At 39.6% G+C, this 23004-nt stretch overlaps 1 protein-coding gene across 3 annotated transcripts in view; it reads right to left on the bottom strand.

Annotated features, from left to right (window-relative positions):
• Positions 1–3532: 3532 nt before the first annotated feature.
• LOC142609859 (putative disease resistance protein At4g27220) overlaps positions 3533–23004 on the bottom strand; it is a 29844-nt gene continuing 10372 nt past the window's right edge. For 2 of the 3 annotated variants that reach the window (XR_012839702.1, XR_012839701.1), the window contains 3 exons: positions 4924–7586; positions 3922–4709; positions 3533–3653 (listed from right to left, as the gene is read on the bottom strand). Coding sequence is in view for 1 of the 3 variants with exons in the window: in XM_075781580.1 (XP_075637695.1) it covers positions 3984–4709; positions 4924–7560 (3363 nt within the window). In the remaining 2 variants the exon portion in view is untranslated. The other variant, XM_075781580.1, reaches the window with a different exon arrangement.

The following is a 23004-nucleotide window of genomic DNA, read 5'->3' as shown; positions in this document are numbered from 1 at the left end:
TGCTCAAGAAAGGAAGGACTTTAATCTAAGTTGAAAAATCAACAATGCAAACAGCATTTTTATTCAAATTAAATAGCAAATTCAAAAAATAATAGTTCTTTTGGATTCACCATTTCGGTATAATGCAAGGTAGAACATAAGACTATTATACGTAACTCAATATGAAATCATTATATAACTATAAGGCATTAGGGATTTAGAACTAGGGTAGGGAATTACCAAAATATTTTGTGAACCATTTTGGAAGCACAATATATATATATATATATATATATATATATATATATATATATATATATATATATATATAAAAGTTGTGTAAAGAACGAAATTAGGTTAATTAATACATGAAAAATTGGAATCAAAATAGACAAGAAGATACATGAAAACAGAACAGTGGGGGCAAAAACCACAGCTTTGGGGTTTAATTGGTATTGTTGTGACAAGGAACAAGGAACTTGTAGCAGGTCTTCATTCGTAGCTCTTCAAATAAGTGATGAGCAACGGAGTTTTCCCCATGATTTTAAAATGGACCAGGTTAACATCTAATTGGTCAATAGTCCAGTTTTTAAAATCAAAAAAATAATATTTTGGCTTGTATATTTTGTTTTAGATTTTTAATATATAATTTTTTTTATGGTCACTAAAATGTGGAAAATGCTAGAGTTAAAAACTTTTTATGAATCGCTGAGATAATAAGTGGTTATTAGTTGGTACAAATGATGTAAGTAGTGGGCTTATATGCAAACCAATAAGAATCTGCAACCAAAACAGTTCGTAAAAAAGTTTGTGAGTATAGCATTACTCTTAAAAGAATCAATGGTATTGTTAAGGGGAGTAAAATGTAATTTTATAAAATAAAATTGCTAAAATTTGTGCACACATACAATAATATTTATAAAGAAAAAAAATTAGGGGGGGCTGTTGCCCCCTAGTCCAACAGTGGCTCCGTCCTTGGGCATATCAGAAAAAAGAAAAGAGGGATGTAAAATATTGATCCTATTAAATAGAACTTGTTTTTAGTTCAAAGAAACTTAGTAACTATCACATTATCAAGAAGATAAACTAATATGAATATGAGTGTATTTACTTGAGCATACGTAGAGCTAATAAACACAGAAGTTTTTCAAATCTGGAGTCTTATGGATAAAAGATTGAACATAGACAAAAACAACGAGTATTATCACACAATTGATCTCAGAATACATATACAAATAGCATAAGATAGATCCGGCTAGTTATATAACAAAAAGAAAACAATAAAAGGCACAAAAAGAAAACAATATAAGGCCCTGTTGGGAATGAGCATAGCTTTAGATGTGCTTCTCATAAGTTTTGTGAAACTGCTTCCTTCTTCATATATCCCAGTGTTATATTCTCTTACTAACTTGAGGTTGAACATCATGTAGTTGATATAACCTGTTATATAAATGTAATTGAGAAATTAGATTTATGGTGAGTTAAATGAGACTATTTTCATCACTTTTATACTTCTACATATGATGAGGAAAATGGAAGCTTAAACTATAATGATTTTGATTAGTATACTCTTTTAAAGATTTTAACTTTTCTAGAATGTGATGTTTTGTTCTTATAATATAAGTATAAAATTAGAGCAAAATTAAAAATATTATGTTATACCAAATATGAATTTTTATATTTTATAGCAGTATCATTCAAATACTCTAAAAAGGGGATATAAAGGTCTCAGAGAAGCCAAAACATGAGAATGAAAACTATTAGCTCACAAGAAGTTAGTGCACAAGTAATTGTCTAATAATTAACAATATATATGTCTTTATATTGAACAAGATGCATTGGACTCATTGTTCATTAAATACTTTTTTTGAATGCCAACTGAGTATGGTAAATAGATTGGTTTCAATTGTCCAATAACTTGATAATTAAAGTCAAGTTGCATTGTGATTGTGCCTTTTTTTTTTTTTTTCCAAGTGTGCTGAGAATGGTTAAGAGATTTAGTTGGTAATAAGTATAAACATAAGGGCAATTGAATAATTTTTGATTGAATGGATGGTCAGAAGCTTGCTCGCAGACAACTTATATAGTGTTCGTTTTGATTCTTATTTGAGTCATTTTTTATGTGCACCACAACCCCACCAATGCATTGAGTTATGAAAACATTGGTTAGGAAATCACGGTATTAGTATATGATATTCTAGTAGATCAAAAGAAAGCCACATACCTAGATTTTGAAAATCATTGCAATTGAATCATATATAGAATCACTTTATCATTAAGCCTACATAATACAACTAGTTCTACTTCTAATTAGCATCTTTCTTTCTTAAATAAAAGAAAAGGAAGAGTGATCTTTCAAAACAACGTGGGATTTCTAATTCTACCAAACTGTAGATGATTGTTGACCACGAAAATAGTTCTTAACAAGTGCTTCAAATGGTGTGCCTTATATATATATATATATATATATATATATATATATATATATCTGTTTTTAATTTTTATGCATTTTTGGATACTGACTAAATACTAAACTGATATAGGAAAATGTAATGTGCTCGCTCACCTATTGTATGTCTTGCTCAGCATCACATATTTTTCTCAATAGTCTCAATTTGCTTCTCTTGTTGTGTCTCATGATTCGCCTGCTTTTCCTGTAAGAATAAAATATATTTGTGATTTAAGTAATCATACTATTTGCTATTGGAAAAAATGATTTTTACTACTATATTTGATCGTAAGTGAAAATGTTATTGTTCTTCAAGACATTCATTTTTTGTATATGTAAATTGTGTTTTGCCTTTCTTTCTATCTTTATTTTTTCTTTTTAATAAAACTGGGGTCTAATTTTTCTACTAATTAATAAAAGCTTAAAGTATTTGCAGATTATATGGTGCGATGGTTTATACAAAGAGTTAAAATTCACCCATTAGTGAGATATTTGTGGTGAGAATGTGCCATACCTTTCCTTTGAAGATGTGCTCTATGGTGGCATTCAGGTCTCCCTTCCAATAACACGTTCTTTCTTTTTTCCATGAAGGTTTATCGTATACTCCCTCTAGCTTAGGTGTGTTTAGATTAGATGGAATAAACGTGCTTAAACTAGGACATTCCGTCACCATTATTTCCTCCAGAGACGGCCACTCTAAAGCATTAGTTTCAGAGCAAAAACACTTCAGATTTTGTAAGTTATGAAGCGAGATTGAGTTCACTTTGTAGAACAAAACGTCCTTTTTTTCCTCTTCTTCTCCTGCTTTTGCAAGGATTTCTTCAATTTTCTCAGAGTCACCAACTTTAATTTCCTCTAACATCACAAGCAATTTTGCTATGGATGGTGAGAACAAATATGTCAGACTGTCACAGCGCCATACAGCTAACGATCTCAAGTTCCCAAAGCCCAAGATCCTTTCCGGACCCTTCTTCCATATGTGCATCAATTTTGATAAACCACTTAGATTCAATTCCCATAACTGATCAAGTACTGGGGCCATGTGACTTTCCTCAACATTTAGTTCCTCAAGTTGAAATATCACTTCCAGTGAACGGAGACCAGCCAATGCAATCGATTCTAGATTCTTTAGGCACTCAATTATATGAGATGGAAAAAGAGACCATATCTCTGAGGCATTCTCGCTATCACTAACTTTTGGATCCGTCGGCTTACTCAAAGTATCCTACAAAAAATCAAGTACTGATAAACAAGTAAAATAATAATTTCTTTTCAATTATTAATTGTATTTTTTTTTATAGAGAAAAAGATGGTATAAAGTATAAACAGATCAGGGGATAACTAAATTAGAAAAGCAATCAATGTCTTTTTTTTATCTAACTGCGTTGAATGCATTAAGGTTATGGCCAACAATTGATTGATTGGATATCTATATGACAGTCGGTGACCTTAGTCCACCGGGATAAGTGCATGAATTTAGAACTTGTACGTACCTCTTTCTTCACAGAGTAGCTTCTTTGGGATTTATTGGTGGTGCCTTGGTCTGACACAGCCATCAGACCATAATTTTTGCGACGTGGTACACACTCAAGGCATCGCCGAAGGAAACCAGGGGACCAAAGTTCATGCTCATTGGGTCTTGAATCCAATTCCCCATTGACTTTCTTTTGCTCTGAATTTCTGAACCAATTGTTTTCAATTTGCCACAATCTACCAAATAAATCTCCTTAATGGATGACCATTCAGAAGAATAAGCTTCGATACAGAAACTCATCATATTTGGCAGGTCTCGTAGTCTCAAGGAACTAACTCTAGGGAATAGGATGTTATCCGTTGCCTCTTCTTCTCCATCTCTTTGAACAATGTTTTCGATTGCGTAACATTCATTTATCTCAATGCTTTGAAGTTGCACAAGCAGTTTTGCAATAGAAGTTGGGAATAAATATCTTAGAGGATAACACTTACTTACTTTAATGGATGTTAGTTTTTGAAAGCCTTGAATTCCTAGTGGAACATTCTTCCACACGTATCTCAGCTGAGATAAATTTTTTAGCTCTAAAGTTTTCAACTGAGCAAGCACTGCAATTCTCTGGTGATCTGTGTTGGCCTTCGGTCCTTCAAGATCAAATACCACTTCTAGTGAATCAGCTCTCCCCAATTCAAGATTTTCTAAATTCGGTGCCCACAAGATGGTGTTGGATGAGAAGAGTTTATGTTGTTGAATGTCTGTCATCTTGTGCTTTTCAACATTGGTCACTTCATCAGTGCCGATCCTTCTAACCTGATGAATCCATCAAATTATTATTAGCATTAGCGTTCAACTTTTTCAGTTTTATTAGCATCAAATCCAGGCCAGAACGAAATGTTAAAAAAATTGATAAATCAATTTGATAAACATAAAACAACGAGCTTTTAAATGGTTTAAGTTAACTATACAACAATTTATTAAATAATAGTAATATTTTACAGAGAGAGAGAGAGAGCATCATACATACCTCTTGATTCAAGGACGGTTGGACAAGCTCAACGGGACCCACGCCTGTGCAAAAGCCAATGAGTCTTGGTAGATTCCTTAGTCGAAGAGATTTGAGGTTGCCAAAACAAACACGGCTAAAGGATCTCTCTAGGAATTGGCTATGATATATCTCTTTTAAATTAGGCAAATTCACCAGTTCCAATGACTCCAGGGTAGGGAAGGCAACACAAGGATTCTGATCTGATGTGGCGTCCATTACACATTCTAAATCATCACTTCCATAAACTTCTAGAACCTTCAAGCATTGAAAACCCTCTTTGTCTAACTCATACACAATGTTTTTTAAATATTTTATTCCTCCCAAGTTTAAAATTTCAGATTTCTTGAAAAGTTGAAGAAGTATCCGATTCTCCGCAATATCAGTTACGTCACATCTTGCTAGTTCCAAACCATTTTTGATTAAGTAATCATTGTGCATTTGTTTCTCATGACCAAAAAAATAATCTTTAAATCCCAGAGATATCTGTAATTTTATCGTTTCATTTTTGAAGGGCAAGTCTTTTGGCAAGACCTTAATATTTGGTATTTGAATTTTTAAAGCCACCAAATAGGACAAAGACATGAGTTCAGTAAGGCTTGCGTTTGCTCCCTTTTTCTCTTCTTCCTCTTCCTCGTCCTTTTTTTCCTCTTCCATAGGTTTCCACTTCACATCTACTCCGAACATGTACAATTCTTCTAGGTGAGATAAACTCGATAGGAGATCAGGAGGAATTCGCTCAAGAGCATAGCATTTTGTCAATTCTAACAACTTTAGACAACTAAGATTTCTCATTTCTCCTGGCAGCTCCTTGATTCCAGATTTAGTAAAGCTAAGAATTTCTAGTTTCCTAAGTTCTCCAATTGCTGACACATCTGTTATCTCACACTGATCAAATTGCAGGGTCCGAAGGTTTTGAAGGACATTGATTGATTGTGGTAGTGATGGCAAGGACAAACCAACCAGAGACAAAACCTTTAAACCCTTCATCCCTTTAAATAGATTGGGTGGGAGTGGGGGCGAAGTGTAGCAAGCGAGAATCTTCAATTTTCCGAAGTGTAGCTGCAAAAGCTCAAGTTTAGGACACTCCAAGCCATCAGGATGCCTTTTAAATTTTGTGGATGCAAGCGAAATTGCACTAGAACACTCGCATGAATCTTTCTCTGGCCATTCTTCCATTTTTTCATTACATCGTACCAGAAAACCATGATTTTCTGCAATTGAAATTGCAACATCACGTACAACATCATGCATTTTCACAAATTGTTCTCCTTCCTCACTATCCAATAGTAGAAATGATCTTTTGAGATTCTTAGCTATTGCATGGACTCTATTTCTTGCATCTGCCACAGTATCAATCTTTGCAAACAACCTTTGTCCCACCCCATACCTGACTAAATCTTCAATGGGAATATCATAATCTTCTGGAAATAAACAGCATAGCAAAAAGCATGACTTGGCTTCATCATTTTTTAAGTACTTGTAACTGAACTCTATGCCAGAATAGGCCTTTTGATCCAGACTGGGAATCCATTTTGGGATTGCATTTTTAAGCAATTGAAGTGCAGCACTCCACTCACATTCACTTTTGTTTTCTAGGGCTCTTCCAACAGTTACAATAGCAACAGGTAGACCTCCACATTCCTTTGCAACCTCTTTTGCTATTGGATGTAGACTAGGAGTATCGATACAATTACCAGCCATCTCCTTGAAAAGATTCCATGCTTCTTCTTCAGATAAGACTTTGATTGGAAAAATCTTCTGAGTTTTCATCTGAGTGCAGGCTTCTTCACTTCGTGATGTCAACAAGATTTTGCATCCATTGTGCTGACCTCTATAAGGAATTCCAACAGCCTCTAAATCAAATGCATCCCAAACATCATCTAATATTACAAGAACACTCTTACTATCCATTAGTCTTTTTTTTAATCGTTCTGCTCTTGCAAGTGGATACTTTTCATCAAATTTCAGTCCTAGCATCTCAGCAATTTGACCTTGAATCTTGCTCAAGTCTAGAGTCTGGGACACCACTGCCATCCCGACTTCATCAAATAACTTATCATCTTTTGCTCTTTTCGCTACCTCTTTTGCCATTGTTGTTTTTCCTATCCCCCCCATACCGCATATGGCAATCATATTGATCTTGTCAGCTCTTAGTGCCTCTAAAACTTCTTTCTTCATTTGTGTTCTTGACTCAAAATCCATAATACTTTCTATGGGTAAATATCCTATTCCCAGCGGAGGAGGAGGAGAGGACACTTCACTAAATTGTCCATCATTTAGTAGTTCATCAATTTCCAGAGTCTTCTTCTTAGCTTTCCTACTCAAGGAATAACGTGGACACCATCCATCTAAGCCCTTCTTATTTGCTTCGGCATCTTCATTAAGGATGTTGCGTACCTTTTCTACCCACCTCTTAACCATAGGTAAGATTACTTGTCCGTTCCTTTCTGCTGCGTCAATTTTTAATTGCACCCCATCTATGTTGGCATGAAGTTTCCCAATTCGATCTTCAAGATTCTTGATGTTGCTATTGTAGTGAAACAGATAGCCACAATGTTTTTTGATTGGGTCCACAAAGTGTCCTCCTATGGTTACCATAACTGAAACAACATCCATTTCTTTGCTTTATTCTTCTGGATTCTCTGCAAGAAAAGAAGAAATTTAAAGATTTAACTTTCATTTATTCAAAACCAAAAAAGACAAAATTTTAAGTATTATAACTTTCATTTATTCAAAACCAAGTTAGAAGTGATGGTCGCACTGAAGTGGACCTACTGATTAGATAGTTTTAGTGCTGCAATTACCGCCGATGTTTTTAGAATGGTGTTCTTTAATCCAATAAACATGTGATAAGTAAGTTGGTGCTACGTGCATTTAGAATTTTGTGAACAAAAAAGTTTGATGTAGAACCATTGGAATTGTCAATTGTTTTATATTAAGCAGAAAAATATGTTAAACCCAAGAAGATTAATTTTACAATTGAGATCAATCCAGAATATACTTAATGTGAAACTCACCACACACCCACATAATACACAATTATCAAATTATGTTCCTTGTTACATATGATTTCTATAAAATCTCCGCCTTGCTATCCTTCTATGAGCCAGCTATGGGTCCGCTGTGGACATCATCAATGTCTAGTTCAAAGGCTACGATTTGCAACACTTGGGTATTTAGTTTATAAAATACTAGCTTCATCCCTACGCAGGCTCTTTTTTTTTTTTTTTTTTTTTTAAATGTCAAAAATTTTCACTCATCCCAATTCATCAGGTTTAAGCACTTGCCAATCACCAAAATAGATAGGAGTGTGAATATAAATTGTTTTATTTTTTCTAGAGTCTTATTTTGTTTTTAATTCATTGGTATCAAAGCGTACTTGTGCTCATAGGATTTTTTTTCAAGTTTTCCAGTGAACTTTATGTGTTTACTAATTACTGAAATAAACAAGAGTGGGATGAGACATTGTCCTAAAAAATGACTCAATGCTATTTTAGTGTTCATTTCTTGAATTTAGGTCTCATCGTACTCAAAGCTGTAATTGGCAAACACAACAATCTCACTAGACAAATGCATAACCTCGAACTTGTATGAACATAAATTTGTGACATTTAAAAAAAAAAAAAACGTGTCTAATACCATAAGTGTGTCTAATGCTGTGGCTTGTGTGATGAAGCTTGAATACCATAAGTACAATCCATTTTTTCAATGGTGTCTAATTTTACCAATTAAGTATTTTTTTTTTTAATGTAATGGTAATGACATTATTTATGGTACTATATGTCTTTGGTTCAAACCCGTCCTTCCTCTCCTTCCTATTATTATGTATTAAAAAAAGTATAAAAGTATAATAAAATTCAAAAAAAAATTAAGAAAAAAACAACTTCTCTTCAGATTTTTTTAAAGAGTTTTTTCAAAGTATGAATTTCAAAACGAGTGTATGGGTATAAGATTTTGGATATTCTAAACCACATTTATCAGTTTATGTAAGTTTTATTAACGTATAATTCTATCCACATTAATAAATACATCAATCCTTTTAAAAAACAAAAGCTGTTAGTTTTTCTATACAATCCTCTAGTGTATAAACTGATCGGGTAAAGTCGTCACCTTTATATACGATATTATTAAAGACTATAGATGCATGCACAATACATATCTTTCTGAAAGAAACCTGAACAGCAAGTACGTAGAATAGTAAAAGAAAAGAATATCACGGATTTTTTTTTATTAAGAGTGTTGATGCCCAAAATTGCAAATATCTTGGGTCAAGAGGTAAATCCCAAGACCCAATGAATTCGGGCCTAAGGGAGTAGAGAATTGAGCTCAACGTACATAATGACATTAAGGGAAGGCAATTTGGTAATTACACTCACACCCCATGGGCAATTAAATCAAGACACATGAGCCAAAGTGTCACGCCCACCAAATTCCAATAGTTCCAAGCCTTTCTGTATAAAAGGAATAGAAGAATGGAGAAAAGTCAAGACTCCTTGGGTACTTCTACGGATAGAAAAAGAGTTAAAGATGAAAAACTCAACACATTTCTTCCGCAGAAAGACTTCAGCAGATTGGGGCAAATTGGGTCAAAGACCCTTTTGATCGAATAAAGAGTATTTGACCCATAAAGGCCCATGTCCTTTTGTATAAAAAGATACGAGCAAGAGAAGCCAAACATATCCCTAGCAAAGAGACATGAGGAAAGAAAACAAAAGCAGCAACAACAGATAATGCATGAGGGAGTAAGAAACCAAAATCAAAGAAAAGACAAAAATAGCAAGGCAGGTGAGTAAGGTAATGTCTAGGCTTTGCCCCTTCTACATCCTAGCCATGTAAGGGAGTAGGGCTCACGGTCGACGAGGTGCAGAGGGTGTGATTTGGTGGGAGGAGGGTGGGGGGAACCTATAGTTGGTATCTTGCCGAGCCCACTTTTTGGGAATTTGCCTTCTTTCTCTTATTCAAGCCCACAAAGAATTAATAAATAAAATAACATTATTTTTTTCTGCCTAATAAAACTTTGTGCTATTTTTTAAAAATCTAATATATATATATATATATATATATATAATTTCATGCATTTTTACTTACTACAACTCAAAAATAATGGTTTTCTTTTTTCCTTCTGATACTCATCCAACAACTATTCTCATACATTGCACAGGTTAGCGACTAGTGTATATATATATATATATATATATATATATATATATATATATATATAAAATGAAAATTGAGAAAAAAAATATAATTATATTTTAAATTGGAGCCTAATTTTAAGCCATGTGTCCCATCCAATTTTCTTAATTTTGGTGCAACTAATTACTATACTAAAAAAATTAAGGAGTCCAATATAATTTCTGTAATTTTGTTTTTTCTATATGAGTTATTAAGTGAGTAAACCATAAAATCAATTTAATAAACCTTATTATCTCAAAAATAATTAATAAACCTTAAAAAAAATGTTATATCTACGTCATTTTCACAATACTTTCATAACAAATCCTAAGTGTTAAGTTGTTATTGGTTGTTATGTGTGGACAAAAAAGTAATTTAAGTGATGAATTCATATTAAAACTAGTAAGAATCTACCACCTGAGATTTGTTGGTATCCTGCCGAGCCTACTTTTTGGGAATTTGCCTTCTTTCTCTTATTCATGCCCACAAAGAACTAATAAATAAAATAACATTTTTTTTTTTGCCTGACTAATAAAACTTTGTGCTATTTTTTAAAAATCTAATATTTATATATATATATATATATATATATATATATATAATTTCATGCATTTTTACTTTCTACAACTCAAAAATAATGGTTTTTTTTTTCCCTTCTGATACTCATCTAACAGCTATTCACATGCATTGCACAAGTTAGTAACTAGTATATATATATATATATAAAGTGAAAATTGAGAAAAAAAATATAATTATATTTTAAATTGGAGCCTAATTTTAAGCCATGTGTCCCATCCAATTTTCTTAATTTTGGTGCAACTAATTACTATAGTACAAAAATTAAGGAGTCCAATTTAATTTCTGTAATTTTGTTTTTTCTAAATGAGTTATTAAGTGAGTAAACCATAAAATCAATTTAATAAACCTTATTATCTCAAAAAAAAAAAAAAAATAAACCTTAAAAAAATGTTATATCTACTGTAAGTGCACAATTGCACTTGGACCCAAAGAAAATTATGGGTTCAGGCCCAATGAGCCTTAAACAATAAAATTTGTAGAGCGTGGGCTTGAAATCTAGATTAAAGGTACTGAGAATTTGATAACAGGCTTTGGTGTGCAAACACTTGTAAATAATGAATGATAATTGCCGATGGACCTCCTCGGACGTGAGCCGAGGACTACTGCTATATTATTTCTCTTTATTTCTTAAAGATTACAATTCTTAATCTCTTTCCTAGTTACAGACTGGGCCCCTTTTTCTTTGGCCTTCACCCCCCTTAAATACTTCTTTTCCTGATGCTTTATCCACGTGTTGCTCAAACCCCCTCTCCCCTAGATATTTCTTCTCTCAGTGCCTTTGAATAGTGACCAGAAGTTTCAGTTCTACTGTTCAGGGGTCACTTCCCCATCAATGCGGCCAGGGAGGTAGGTGCAGAATCTTTAATGTGGAGGTGGCAGCCTTTGCTCTTGATATTTTTCTAACACCGGTGTATCTAGAAGGTTCAGGGTTTCCCCCTCTTAACCAACAGTCTTTCCAAAGTTCTGCCTTGACCTTCATAGTGAAAACTCCGAGTTCTCTTGGGTCTATCCGAGGAGAAACTTTCCATCGAACATGTCTTCGGACCCTCGGCGTATGGGCCGATTCACAGTACTAACAAATCCTTAGCTCAAGAACAGATCGACCTATCTTACTAGAGCCCAAAGGCCCAAATGCCTACTTGGGTCCTTTACTCCCCACAATAGCCCCTCAAAATTCTATTTTTCAGCATCCGAGGAGAAAAATAGGGTTTTGATCCAACGAGAACTTACCCCACACGTTTTGTAAATAACTGCGCGTGTGGAGACCGTTTCGTGTTCCAGAGGATGCCACTTAGCGGTTTTATTTTCACAAACGTGCGCCTTTATTACCGTAAGTTACACCTTGTCTCCCACGTTCAACGGTGAGATGAGCATCCAACGGCCCTTGTAACCCCCTGAAAATTTGGGCGGGACGAATGCAATTTCGAGGCTGCTTCCCGCACGTTGTGATGCTTTGGGAACCTGCGCCTTCATTTATTTCTTGAGAGGCTAATCCCATCAAAACATCAGTAATCACCTTTTGTCTGTAGAAATCCGTGAAAATTCGCACAACTTCAAATTTGTAAGTTCTTATTCTTTTTCCTTAACCCATTCTCCTCGAATCCTGTCCTCGGCTCCCCTTTTAACCGTTCTTCCTCTAAAAATTTGATCTTTCATTCTTTTCCAATGGAAAAATTTAAGTGTCTAGTTGACACCGCCGCTGGGATGGAAGGTTTCAGAGCTAAGTATCACATTCCCAGCGACGTAGGTTTAAGATATTGCCCGGTGGAAGCCGTGGCTGGGTCTAGGAAAACGGGAGAGGTTATCATTCCCATGATTGCCTTCATAGAAGGTGGGATGACCCTCCCTATGAAAAGCGTGACCAGGGAATACCTCCGCAACCAACAGTTGTGCCCCGACCAGTGCGCTCCCAACGTCTTTAGAGTCCTAGGAAGCGTCGACGCTCTAAACGAGCAGATGGGTCTGAACCTTACTTGGCACGACGTCGTTTTTATGTACGAGTGCCATAAACTTACCAACGTAGGTTATTACATCAAATCCCGCTCTAGCGTAGTTAGGTTAATCTCTTGTCTGCCCAAGTCCAATAAAGGCATGAATGACGACTACCTCATCGCCTCAGGCAATTGGCACGACGGCCCCTACTGCCCAGTTGAGTGGGGGGATCTAGGTGCGACTTAGGATCTAACTTCCCACCCTATAAATCCATATAAGCATCTTAGAATGTCATTTGCATTTATAAACTATTTGACTTTAATTTACCAAATGTCTTAAAAGTCTGATCATGTTCGCCTGTCCTTAGTGTCTTTCTTTGCAGATAAACAACCCGTGCGCCCCCGCTTGAGTCATTGCAACGTTGCAGATTTGAACCGAGTGCTTCGCTCAGAGGCGTTAGTGAGCGCGGACTTACAACTGAGAGCGGCACATTTGATATTAGGGTACGACCCTATCTCCTCAGACTTCCAGGAGATTGAGAACGCCATCGTTGCGGGTGACCGGAGGGGAAGAAGGATTCACATGGCCAAACTGCACTTCTTAGCTGACCACGACCTTCCTGACGACCTCCACACAATACTGTACACACAGACCATTGCAGCAATCCCCCTAGCCACGCACTTTCAGGCAACAGTTGTCCCAGAGGAGCAAGTGTCTTCATCGAACACGTTGGACGAGGAGATAGATAAGTTCCAATTTGAAGACACCCAACGACCTCGTGGAAACCCGTTCATTGTTCTTTCCGACGAGGAAGAAGAGCCAGCCGAGACCTCTAGGATCACGGGCCTAGTGATAGCACGTCCAGAAGACAGCTCCTTTGAGGAAGACATGGACGAGCTTAAGGGCCTTATGACCGCAAGAGGGGCAAGAGTGGCTAAAAAAGGGACGAGGGGGTCTCAAGTTCCCCCAGCGTTGCCATCACCTCCTCCTCCAACCGACCCCAAGCCTCCGGCCGAAGATCCAAAGAAGAAGAGGAAAGTGGAGGTTGAGGGGGCTGGTGGTGAGAAGCAAAAGAAATTAAAACAGCAGCCAGCGCCGGCCCAGCAGCAGAAGCTGTACAAGGGCAAAGGGCGCTCTCGCTCAGTCGAGAGTAGGGAGATTAGAGACATGGCCGAAGTGCGCCGAGCACCGGCTACCTGGTCTCCTGACTTAAGACTGGATGGCGCACCAATCTCCTGCCACTCCAGTATTAGGGCAATCCAACAAGGCCACGCCTACCACTTAGCCGAGACATTGGAGTGCCCTCTTCTGCTGCCCAAGGACATGGAAACCTTGGAGAAGATGGGCCAGCCTCAGCTGTTCCTTTCATTAAAAAGGGATTTAGCTCTGGTAAGTTCCACCTCACACTTGTACTCTAAATTCATTTGTAAACACTTTACCATATTTAACCTCCTGACATTTTTTTTGCAGGCCATCCAAGAAGTTTTCGCGGCCGAGAAGTTCGTAGAGGATTCTCAGAAGCGCGCTGAGATGGAGCAAGAGCTACAGCAAGAGGCAGAAAGGTCCCTAGGCCAGGTCCTAGCAGAGAATGAGAGGATCACATCGCAGCTGGCAGATTTAAAAAGAGAGAAGGATGGTGCAGAGGCCAGCTTAAAGACGATGGAAAACCAAGTGGAGGCACAACGTAAACTTCTTCGCCAAAAGGACGAGGAGCTCTCTCAAGCCCAACGGGCACGTTCTGATTTGGAGAAGGAGCTTACGCGGGCGAAGGAGGAGGCTCGCGCCCACAAGCACGCACTAGAGGCCGCGAAGAAGGCCAGCTATCAGGAGGGAGTAAATGCAACGTAAGAACTGTTGACAGAAGCCTTTGCGGCCTTGTGCCGAAAGTACTGTCAACAGGTCTGGAGAGAGGCCATGAATGTAGCAGGGGTTCCTCAAGCTTCCGAGCTGAGGAAGCCTGAGAACATTTGGCTTCCTCTAGACATACAGAAGATAGAAGACCCTCCTGTTGTTTCCTCCCCTGCCCTTCCTCCTGTGGTGCAAGAACTCGCTCCTGATCCTACAGAACCTGAAGGTTCCCATAAAGAGAAGGACGAGCACGGTGGTGCCGAGAAGGAGCAAATTCAGAACGTGGAGCCCCTCGTTCCTTCAATAGACAAAGGGAAGCAAGTTTTGTCTACCTTTGAGCTGGAACTGAAGAGCACTGAGGCTGGCAGCAGCTCCCTCCAAGACCCCCCTCCCCAAGCTTAGGGCCTAGCATAGGACTTTCATGTACTCCCTTTTTTTTTTTGATGATATATATAATTAATGAAGAACAATTTTATTCAACTTTCACTCATGTTGTATTTGTTTTACTTTATTCTTTTTGTGCTTGTCATGAAAATTCTCACTAATACATAGTTAAAGGAAGAACAGAATAAATAAATCTAACTCTAGGAGTTGCACAATTATAACCTCCAAACAGCCATGCGCATATTTGCTTTGCAAAGTAGAATATTTAAGAACCTGACAGAGATTAACTTAGTTTGGATATTAAACAATGCCTTAGTTAAAAAAACTAATATGATGGATAAACTTTTGTAATTTGAGGTATTACTTTCAGTAGGATGTAAGGTCCGAGGGCCATTCCTTACAAAAATTTGTTTAACACTTGAAGATATAGAACTTAAGATCTAAGTTAATGAACGGTAAGATATTGATTTCCACAAAGCGTGTGATAAGAGTAAGAACAATGACTAAGGTGCTGTTTAACAAATGAGAAGATATCAATTTTCACAAGGTTTGTGGTTCGAGAACCATACTTAACCAAGTTTCTGTTTGACATTTAAGAATAGTAACTTCAAATGTTAATTTCCCCAAAGTAGGAGGTCCGAGGACTCGGCATAACTAAGGTTCTGTTTAACAAATGTCAAGATATCAATTTCCACAAGGTTTGTGGTCCAAGGACCATACTTAACCAAGTTTCTGTTTGACACTTAAAAATAGTAACTTCAAATGTTAATTTTCCCAAAGTAGGAGGTCCGAGGACCCATCATAACTAAGGTTCTGTTTAACAAATGACAAGATATCAATTTCCACAAGGTTTGTAGTCCGAGGACCATATTTAACCAAGTTTCTGTTTGACACTTAAGAATAGTAACTTCAAATATTAATTTCCCCAAAGTAGGAGGTCCGAGGACCCGACATAACTAAGGTTCTGTTTAACAAATGACAAGATATCAATTTCCACAAGGTTTGTGGTTCGAGGACCATACTTAACCAAGTTTCTGTTTGACACTTAAGAATAGTAACTTCAAATGTTAATTTTCCCAAAGTAGGAGGTCCGAGGACCCGGCATAACTAAGGTTCTGTTTAACAAATGACAAGATATCAATTTCCACAAGGTTTGTGGTCCGAGGACCATACTTAACCAAGTTTCTATTTGACACTTAAGAATAGTAACTTCAAATGTTAATTTCCCCAAAGTAGGAGGTCCGAGGACCCGGCATAACTAAGGTTCTATTTAACAAATGACAAGATATCAATTTCAACAAGGTTTGTGGTCCGAGGACCATACTTAACCAAGTTTCTGTTTGACACTTAAGAATAGTAACTGTAAGCCCCTGAGATATTTATAACTCTAAATTGTTAACTAAGAAAAGCACATTTTATTAATAGTAATACATTCGAAGGTTATTTACATTCCAGGGGCATTGTACAATTCTTTCATCTAGATCAGCTAGACGATACGACCCTTTGCCAGCTACTGAAACAATGCGATAGGAACCTTCCCAGTTTGGTCCTAGCTTACCCCAAGCCGGGTTCTTAGCGGTGCCCACAACTTTTCTTAGTACAAGATCCCCAGGTGCAAGTGGCCTTAGCTTCACGTGGGCATCATATCCCCGCTTAAGCTTCTGTTGATAATAAGCCATTTGGACCATAGCTGCTTCGCGTCGTTCCTCAACCAAATACAGGCCTTTCTCTAGGAGGCCATCGTTATTCTCCGGGCTAAAAGAACTTGTCTTTAGGGTGGGAAAACCAGATTCTAGGGGTATCACCGTCTCGGCTCCATAAGTCATAGAGAAGGGCGTTTCTCCAGTGGACCTGCGCGGTGTAGTCCGATACGTCCACAGGACGTGTGGTAGTTCTTCTACCCATCTGCCTTTCGCATCGTCCAACCTTTTCTTGAGCCCACTGACTATGACCTTGTTGACGGCCTCGGCTTGCCCATTTCCCTGAGGATAAGCTGGGGTGGAATACCTATTTATGATGCCCATATCACCACAATATTTTCTAAAAGCCTTGCTGTTGAATTGAACGCCGTTGTCTGAAATAAGCATATGTGGTATTCCGAATCTAGTGACAATGTTTTTCCAAACAAACTTCTTGAAATCAACGTCCCTGATATTTGCTAAGGGCTCGGCCTCAACCCATTTAGTGAAGTAGTCTGTCCCCACGAGAAGCCATCTTTTGTTTCCTGCAGCCCTCGGAAACGGCCCTACAATGTCCAATCCCTATTGTGCAAAAGGCTAGGGACTGGAGAGAGGATTTAGAACCCCTCCAGGTTGATGAATATTAGGGGCGAACCTCTGGCATTGGTCGCACTTTCTGGCATAGTCCTGAGCCTTCCTTTGCATATTGGGCCACCAATAACCCTGAGTCAGAGCTCTATGGGCTAAGGATCTTCCCCCAGTGTGGCTTCCACAAATCCCTTCATGCAGTTCTTCCAAAAGCGCTTCCGTTGATTCTGGGTGTACACATAACAAGTACGGTCCCGAGAAGGATCGTTTATACAGTTTCTGATCCTCGGACAACCAGAAACGTGGCACCTTTCGACGTATCTTATCTGCTTTAGACTTGTCTTCAGGAAGGATGTCGTTCTTAAGGAAAGATATGACCGGGTCAATCCAACTAGGTCCAGGCCTTATCAGATGGATGCGAGCTGCGTTGACAACGATAAGAGTTGGCTCTAGCAAATCCTCCACAAGGATAATCCTGGGCAAACCCTGGGCCAAAGATGTTGCTAACGTGGCCAAAGAATCTGCATGGGTGTTTCCACTCCTAGAGATGTGAGACAAGACAAAGGAATCGAATTTAGCTTGCTGACGCTTGAACTGGGCCAAATATTCCTGCATTCTTGGGTCCCTAGCCTCCATGGTCCCCGTGACCTGGCCGACCACTAACTGAGAGTCCGAGAATGCATGGACTTCATTTCCACCCATCCTGTGTACCATGTTCATGCCCACTAAGACTGCTTCGTACTCGGCTTCATTATTAGTAGCCGAGAATGACAGCCTTAGAGATTTTTCGAAGACAATTCCCTCAGGGGATATCAGGACAAGTCCGACACCAGACCCTCTCTGATTAGCTGCCCCATCCACATACATTTTTCAAGTCGGAGGTGCTGCGGCTGTGATCACACCAACTGATTTTCCATCCATGTGTGCTTCTTTCAAAGTTTCTTCTAGCAATGGTTCGGTAAACTCTGCCACCAAGTCAGCAAGGACCTGGCCCTTCACGGAGGTGCGAGGCCTGTATTTAACGTCAAAGGCTCCCAAAATGGTTTCCCATTTTGCCACCCTGCCAGAGTAATCGGCGCTGCGTAACACCGCTTTGAGAGGCAATTGGGTCAGAACTACCACAGTATGAGACTGGAAATAATGAGGAAGCTTGCGCGTGGCATGAACTATGGCCAGAAGTGCTTTCTCCAAGAGTAGATAGCGCACCTCGGCCTCATTCAAAGACTTACTAACGTAGTAGATCGGTCTTTGCACCCTGCTTTCATCCCTTATAAGGACCAGGCTGACCGCGTAGACGGCCACTACCAGATAAGCAAACAAGACCTCGTCCGCCTCGGGGCAAGACAAAATGGGTGGCCGAGAAAGATATTGCTTAAGCTGTTGGAAGGCTAACACGCAGTCTTCGGTCCATTGAAACCCCTTCCATTTATTCAACAACTGGAAGAAAGGACGGCACCGGTCAGCTGACCGAGAGATAAATCTGCTCAGTGCGGCAATCATTCCGGTCAATTTCTGGATTTCTTTTGGGTTCCGAGGTGGCTGCAAATTCTGAATAGCCTTGACCTGCGCTGGGTTTACCTCTATGCCTCTATGAGTAATCATATATCCCAAGAACTTTCCAGATCCCACGCCAAAAGAGCACTTTGAGGCGTTAAGGCACAACTTGTACTTTCTTAGCACCTGGAAGGTGTCGGCCAGATCTTTGACGTGTGAAGGTATTGTTTTACTCTTCACCACCATATCATCCACATATACCTCAATGGTCTTCCCTAGTTGCTGTTCGAACATCCTGGTCATCATTCTTTGGTAGGTAGCCCCAGCATTCTTCAACCCAAACGGCATGACCTTATAGTAGTAGTTCCCTGTTGGAGTAATGAAAGCAGTCTTCTCTTGATCCTCCAATGCCAATGGAATCTGATGGTAACCCTGGAAGGCATCCAAAAAACTCATACAAGGATGTCCGACAGTGGCGTCCACAAGCTGATCAATACGCGGCATTGGGAACGAATCCTTGGGGCAGGCCTTATTCAAATCCGTGAAGTCCACACATACTCTCCACGTTTCATTCTTCTTTTTGACCACAACCGTATGCGCCAACCATTCGGGGTAGAAAACTTCTTTGATAGCCCCAGCCCTTTTGAGTTTGAGCACTTCCTCCTTGACAGCCTCGGAATGTTCCTTAGAAGAACGCCGAGGTGGCTGCCTCCTCGGAACAATGGCGGGGTTGACATTCAAATGATGACAAATGAAGCTTGGGTCCACGCCTGGAGCCTCATAGGGGTCCCATGCAAAAACGTCAATGTTGTTTTTCAGAAACTCCAAAAGATCCATCTTCTCCTGGTGTGGCAAGCGTACACCAACTTGGAAGAACCTCTCAGGGTCCTCGGCTATCAAAAACTTTTCTAGATCCTCACAAAGAGCCTCCTCTCCTGTCACCGCATCGGGCGCATCCGGAGCTGTTAATTGCTATAAGTCTTTGGTGATCAAAGCCGAAGACTCGGCCTCTGTCTGGTGCAGCACTGCAGCCGATATGCATTGTCTGGCCACCGATTGACTGCCGAGGATCTCTTCAACATATTCCCCCGAGGGGAACTTGACCTTAACATGTAAGGTAGAGGAGACTGCTCCCAGAGCGTGCAGCCATGGCCTGGCGAGGATAGCAGTATATGGGGAGTACGCGTCAACCACAATGAAATCCACCTCAACCGTTTCTGAGCCAGATTGAACGGGCAAACGAATCTGTCCCTTCGGCACAACGGCTTTTCCTTCAAAGCTTATAAGTGGCGAATCATAAGGAGTAAGATCTTCCAGCTTTAACCTTAGCCCCTTAAATAAATCAGGGTACATGATATCTGCACCGCTGCCCTGATCAATCAACACCCTCTTCACATCATAATTCCCTATCCTGAGAGTGACCACAAGAGCATCGTCATGGGGTTGAATGGTACCAACCTTATCCTCCTCTGAAAATCCCAAGACGGGTAAATTCACCTTCAACCTCTTCGGCCTGGAGCCTGCCTTTTCGGGCTGAGAATGGGAAACCGCCATCACCCTAGTGGGACCTGAGCCGGTCCTGCCAGGTGTAGCAAAGATAACGTTAATTGTTCCCAATGCCGGCCGAGATGGATTATTCTTCTGATTGTTTGAGCCAGATTGACTGCCCTGCCTATTAGGTTGACACATGTGCTGCTTTAGTTTTTCTTCACTGACAAGCTGCTCCAAGTGGTTCCAAAGGGTCCGACAGTTCTCGGTAGTGTGGCCCACGTCCTGATGGTACTGACAAAAGAGGTTCTGATTCCTCTTCGCGGGGTCTCCTGCCATCTTACTAGGCCATCTGAAGAAGGGCTCCTTACGAACTTTCTCCAATAATTGGTGTACTGGTTCTCGGAACACAGTGTTCACGGCCTGAGGTACTGCCAAGCCGGACTGCCCAATGTAGTCTCTCCTCAGCTTGTTGTTGTGGTATCTGTCCGACCTGAAATCCCTTCTCTCCTGCGGGATAACCTTCTCCTTACCCTTTCCTTGCTGCTGGTCTTCCTCTACTTTTTTGTATTCATCAATACGATCCATAAGGCGACGTACACTACGGACGGGCTTTTTGGTCAAGGACTTCCTCAAATCGTGATCAGTAGGAAGACCTACCTTAAAGGTATTGAGCGCCACCTCATCAAAATCACCATCTATCTCGTTAAACATCTCCCAGTACTGGTCGGAATATGCTTTCAACGTCTCCCCTTCCCTCATGGTCATGGATAACAGCGAGTCCAATGGCCAAGGCACTCTGCTACACGTGATAAACCGCGAAGCGAATGCTCTAGTAAGCTCCCCGAACGAACCTACAGACCCCGATTTAAGGCCGTTGAACCACCTCATAGCAACAGGTCCCAAGCTAGAGGGGGAAACTTTACACATCAGGGTCTCGTTATGAGAGTGCACTGCTATCCTCTGGTTAAAGTGACTCACGTGCTCCACCGGATCAGTCTGGCCATTGTAGATGGTAAAGGTAGGCTGGGTGAATCTCCTGGGGAGCCTCTCCTTCTCAATCCTCCGTGAGAATGGAGATTTGGAGAGTTGGTGCAACGCCCGACTCATAGCATCGTTCTCCAAGCCCCTGGAAGGAAGTTTCTTGCGTCTGCGAGCTGGCGGGTCGTCCTCCTCACAAGAGGACATTGCGCTGGGGGGTGAGCATGACCTCGAGCTGTAACTACCTCCCCGGACCTCCGCTGAAGAAGGATTAGATGAGGACGGTGAGGACTTACGTCTGGCGCGGTGCAGCTTTCTTTTCAAACGATTAATCTCCTTCTGCATGGCTTTAACACCATGCTCGTGGGTGGTGCTACCCCCGCCATGAGTATGGCTAGCCCTAGGGTATTCTGTATGGACACTTCCCTCACGATCCCTTTGAAGCTCAAGATGCTCGAAAAGATCCTCCGGTTGTGATCCTTGAGACTCTGCATGGTGAGAACCTAGGCTTGCCATAGTATCCCAGCCCCTTTTCAGACTAGATCCCCACAGACGGCGCCAATTGTAAGTGCACAATTGCACCTGGACCCAAAGAAAATTATGGGCTCAGGCCCAATGAGTCTTAAACAATAAAATTTGTAGAGCGTGGGCTCAAAATCTAGATTAAAGGTACTGAGAACTTGATAACAGGCTTTGGTGTGCAAACACTTGTAAATAATGAATGATAATTGCCAATGGATCTCCTCGGATGTAGGCCGAGGACTACTGCTATATTATTTCTCTTTCTTCCTTAAAGATTACAATTCTTAATCTCTTTCTTAGTTACAGACTGGGCCCCTTTTTCTTTGGCCTTCACCTCCCTTAAATACTTCTTTTTCTGATGCTTTATTCACGTGTTGCTCAAACCCCCTCTCCCCTAGATATTTCTTCTCTCAGTGCCTTTGAATAGTGACCAGAAGTTTCAGTTCTACTGTTCATGGGTCACTTCCCCATCAATGCGGCCAGGGAGGTAGGTGCAGAGTCTTTAATGTGGAGGTGGCAGCCTTTGCTCTTGATATTTTTCTAACACCGGTGTATCTAGAAGGTTCAGGGTTTCCCCCTCTTAACCAACAGTCTTTCCAAAGTTCTGCCTTGACCTTCATAGTGAAAACTCCGAGTTCTCTTGGGTCTGTCCGAGGAGAAACTTTCCCTCGGACATGTCTTCGGACCCTCGGCGTATGGGCCGATTCACAGTACTAACAAATCCTTAGCTCAAGAACAGATCGGCCCATCTTACTAGAGCCCAAAGGCCCAAATGCCTGCTTGGGTCCTTTACTCCCCACATCTACGACATTTTCACAGTACTTTTATAACAAATCCTAAATGGTAAGTTGTTATTGGTTGTTATGTGTGGACAAAAAAGTGATTTAAGTGATGAATTCATATTAAAACTAGTAAGAATCTACCACCTGAGATTTGTTGTAAAAATATTGTGAAAATGTTATAAATGTAATACTTTTCTAAGAAAAAGTCACATTCATTTTTTAATATTATTATTATGCAAATAGTAGTTGGTAAAATTTTATATGCTTATTTGTAAATGTATTACATGCATATGCACGGATTATAAGCTAATATACTTAAAAGTTAAAATGAAATTAGTAGTGTCCTTTCAAAAAACCTAAGAAACCAAAAAAAGAAAAGAAAAAGAAAAGCCAAGCGCATGGTGATGATCTAACTGAAGTGAACCTATAACGTATTAGAAAGTTTTAGCGCAGCAGTTATTAGTTATTACCCCACTTTTGAGAATGATGTCCTTTAATCCAATGTGCATTTATAATTTGTATTAGAATGTTTCTCAAAAAGAGGAAAAAAATAATTCAATTAGAAAAGTTGCTTCACAAACTGATCGATTTTGACTTATTCTTCAACA

The sequence above is a fragment of the Castanea sativa genome, chromosome 9, assembly GCF_040712315.1.
Source record: "Castanea sativa cultivar Marrone di Chiusa Pesio chromosome 9, ASM4071231v1".
Taxonomy (NCBI): domain Eukaryota; kingdom Viridiplantae; phylum Streptophyta; class Magnoliopsida; order Fagales; family Fagaceae; genus Castanea; species Castanea sativa.
This window is presented reverse-complemented; position numbering and strand designations above follow the sequence as displayed.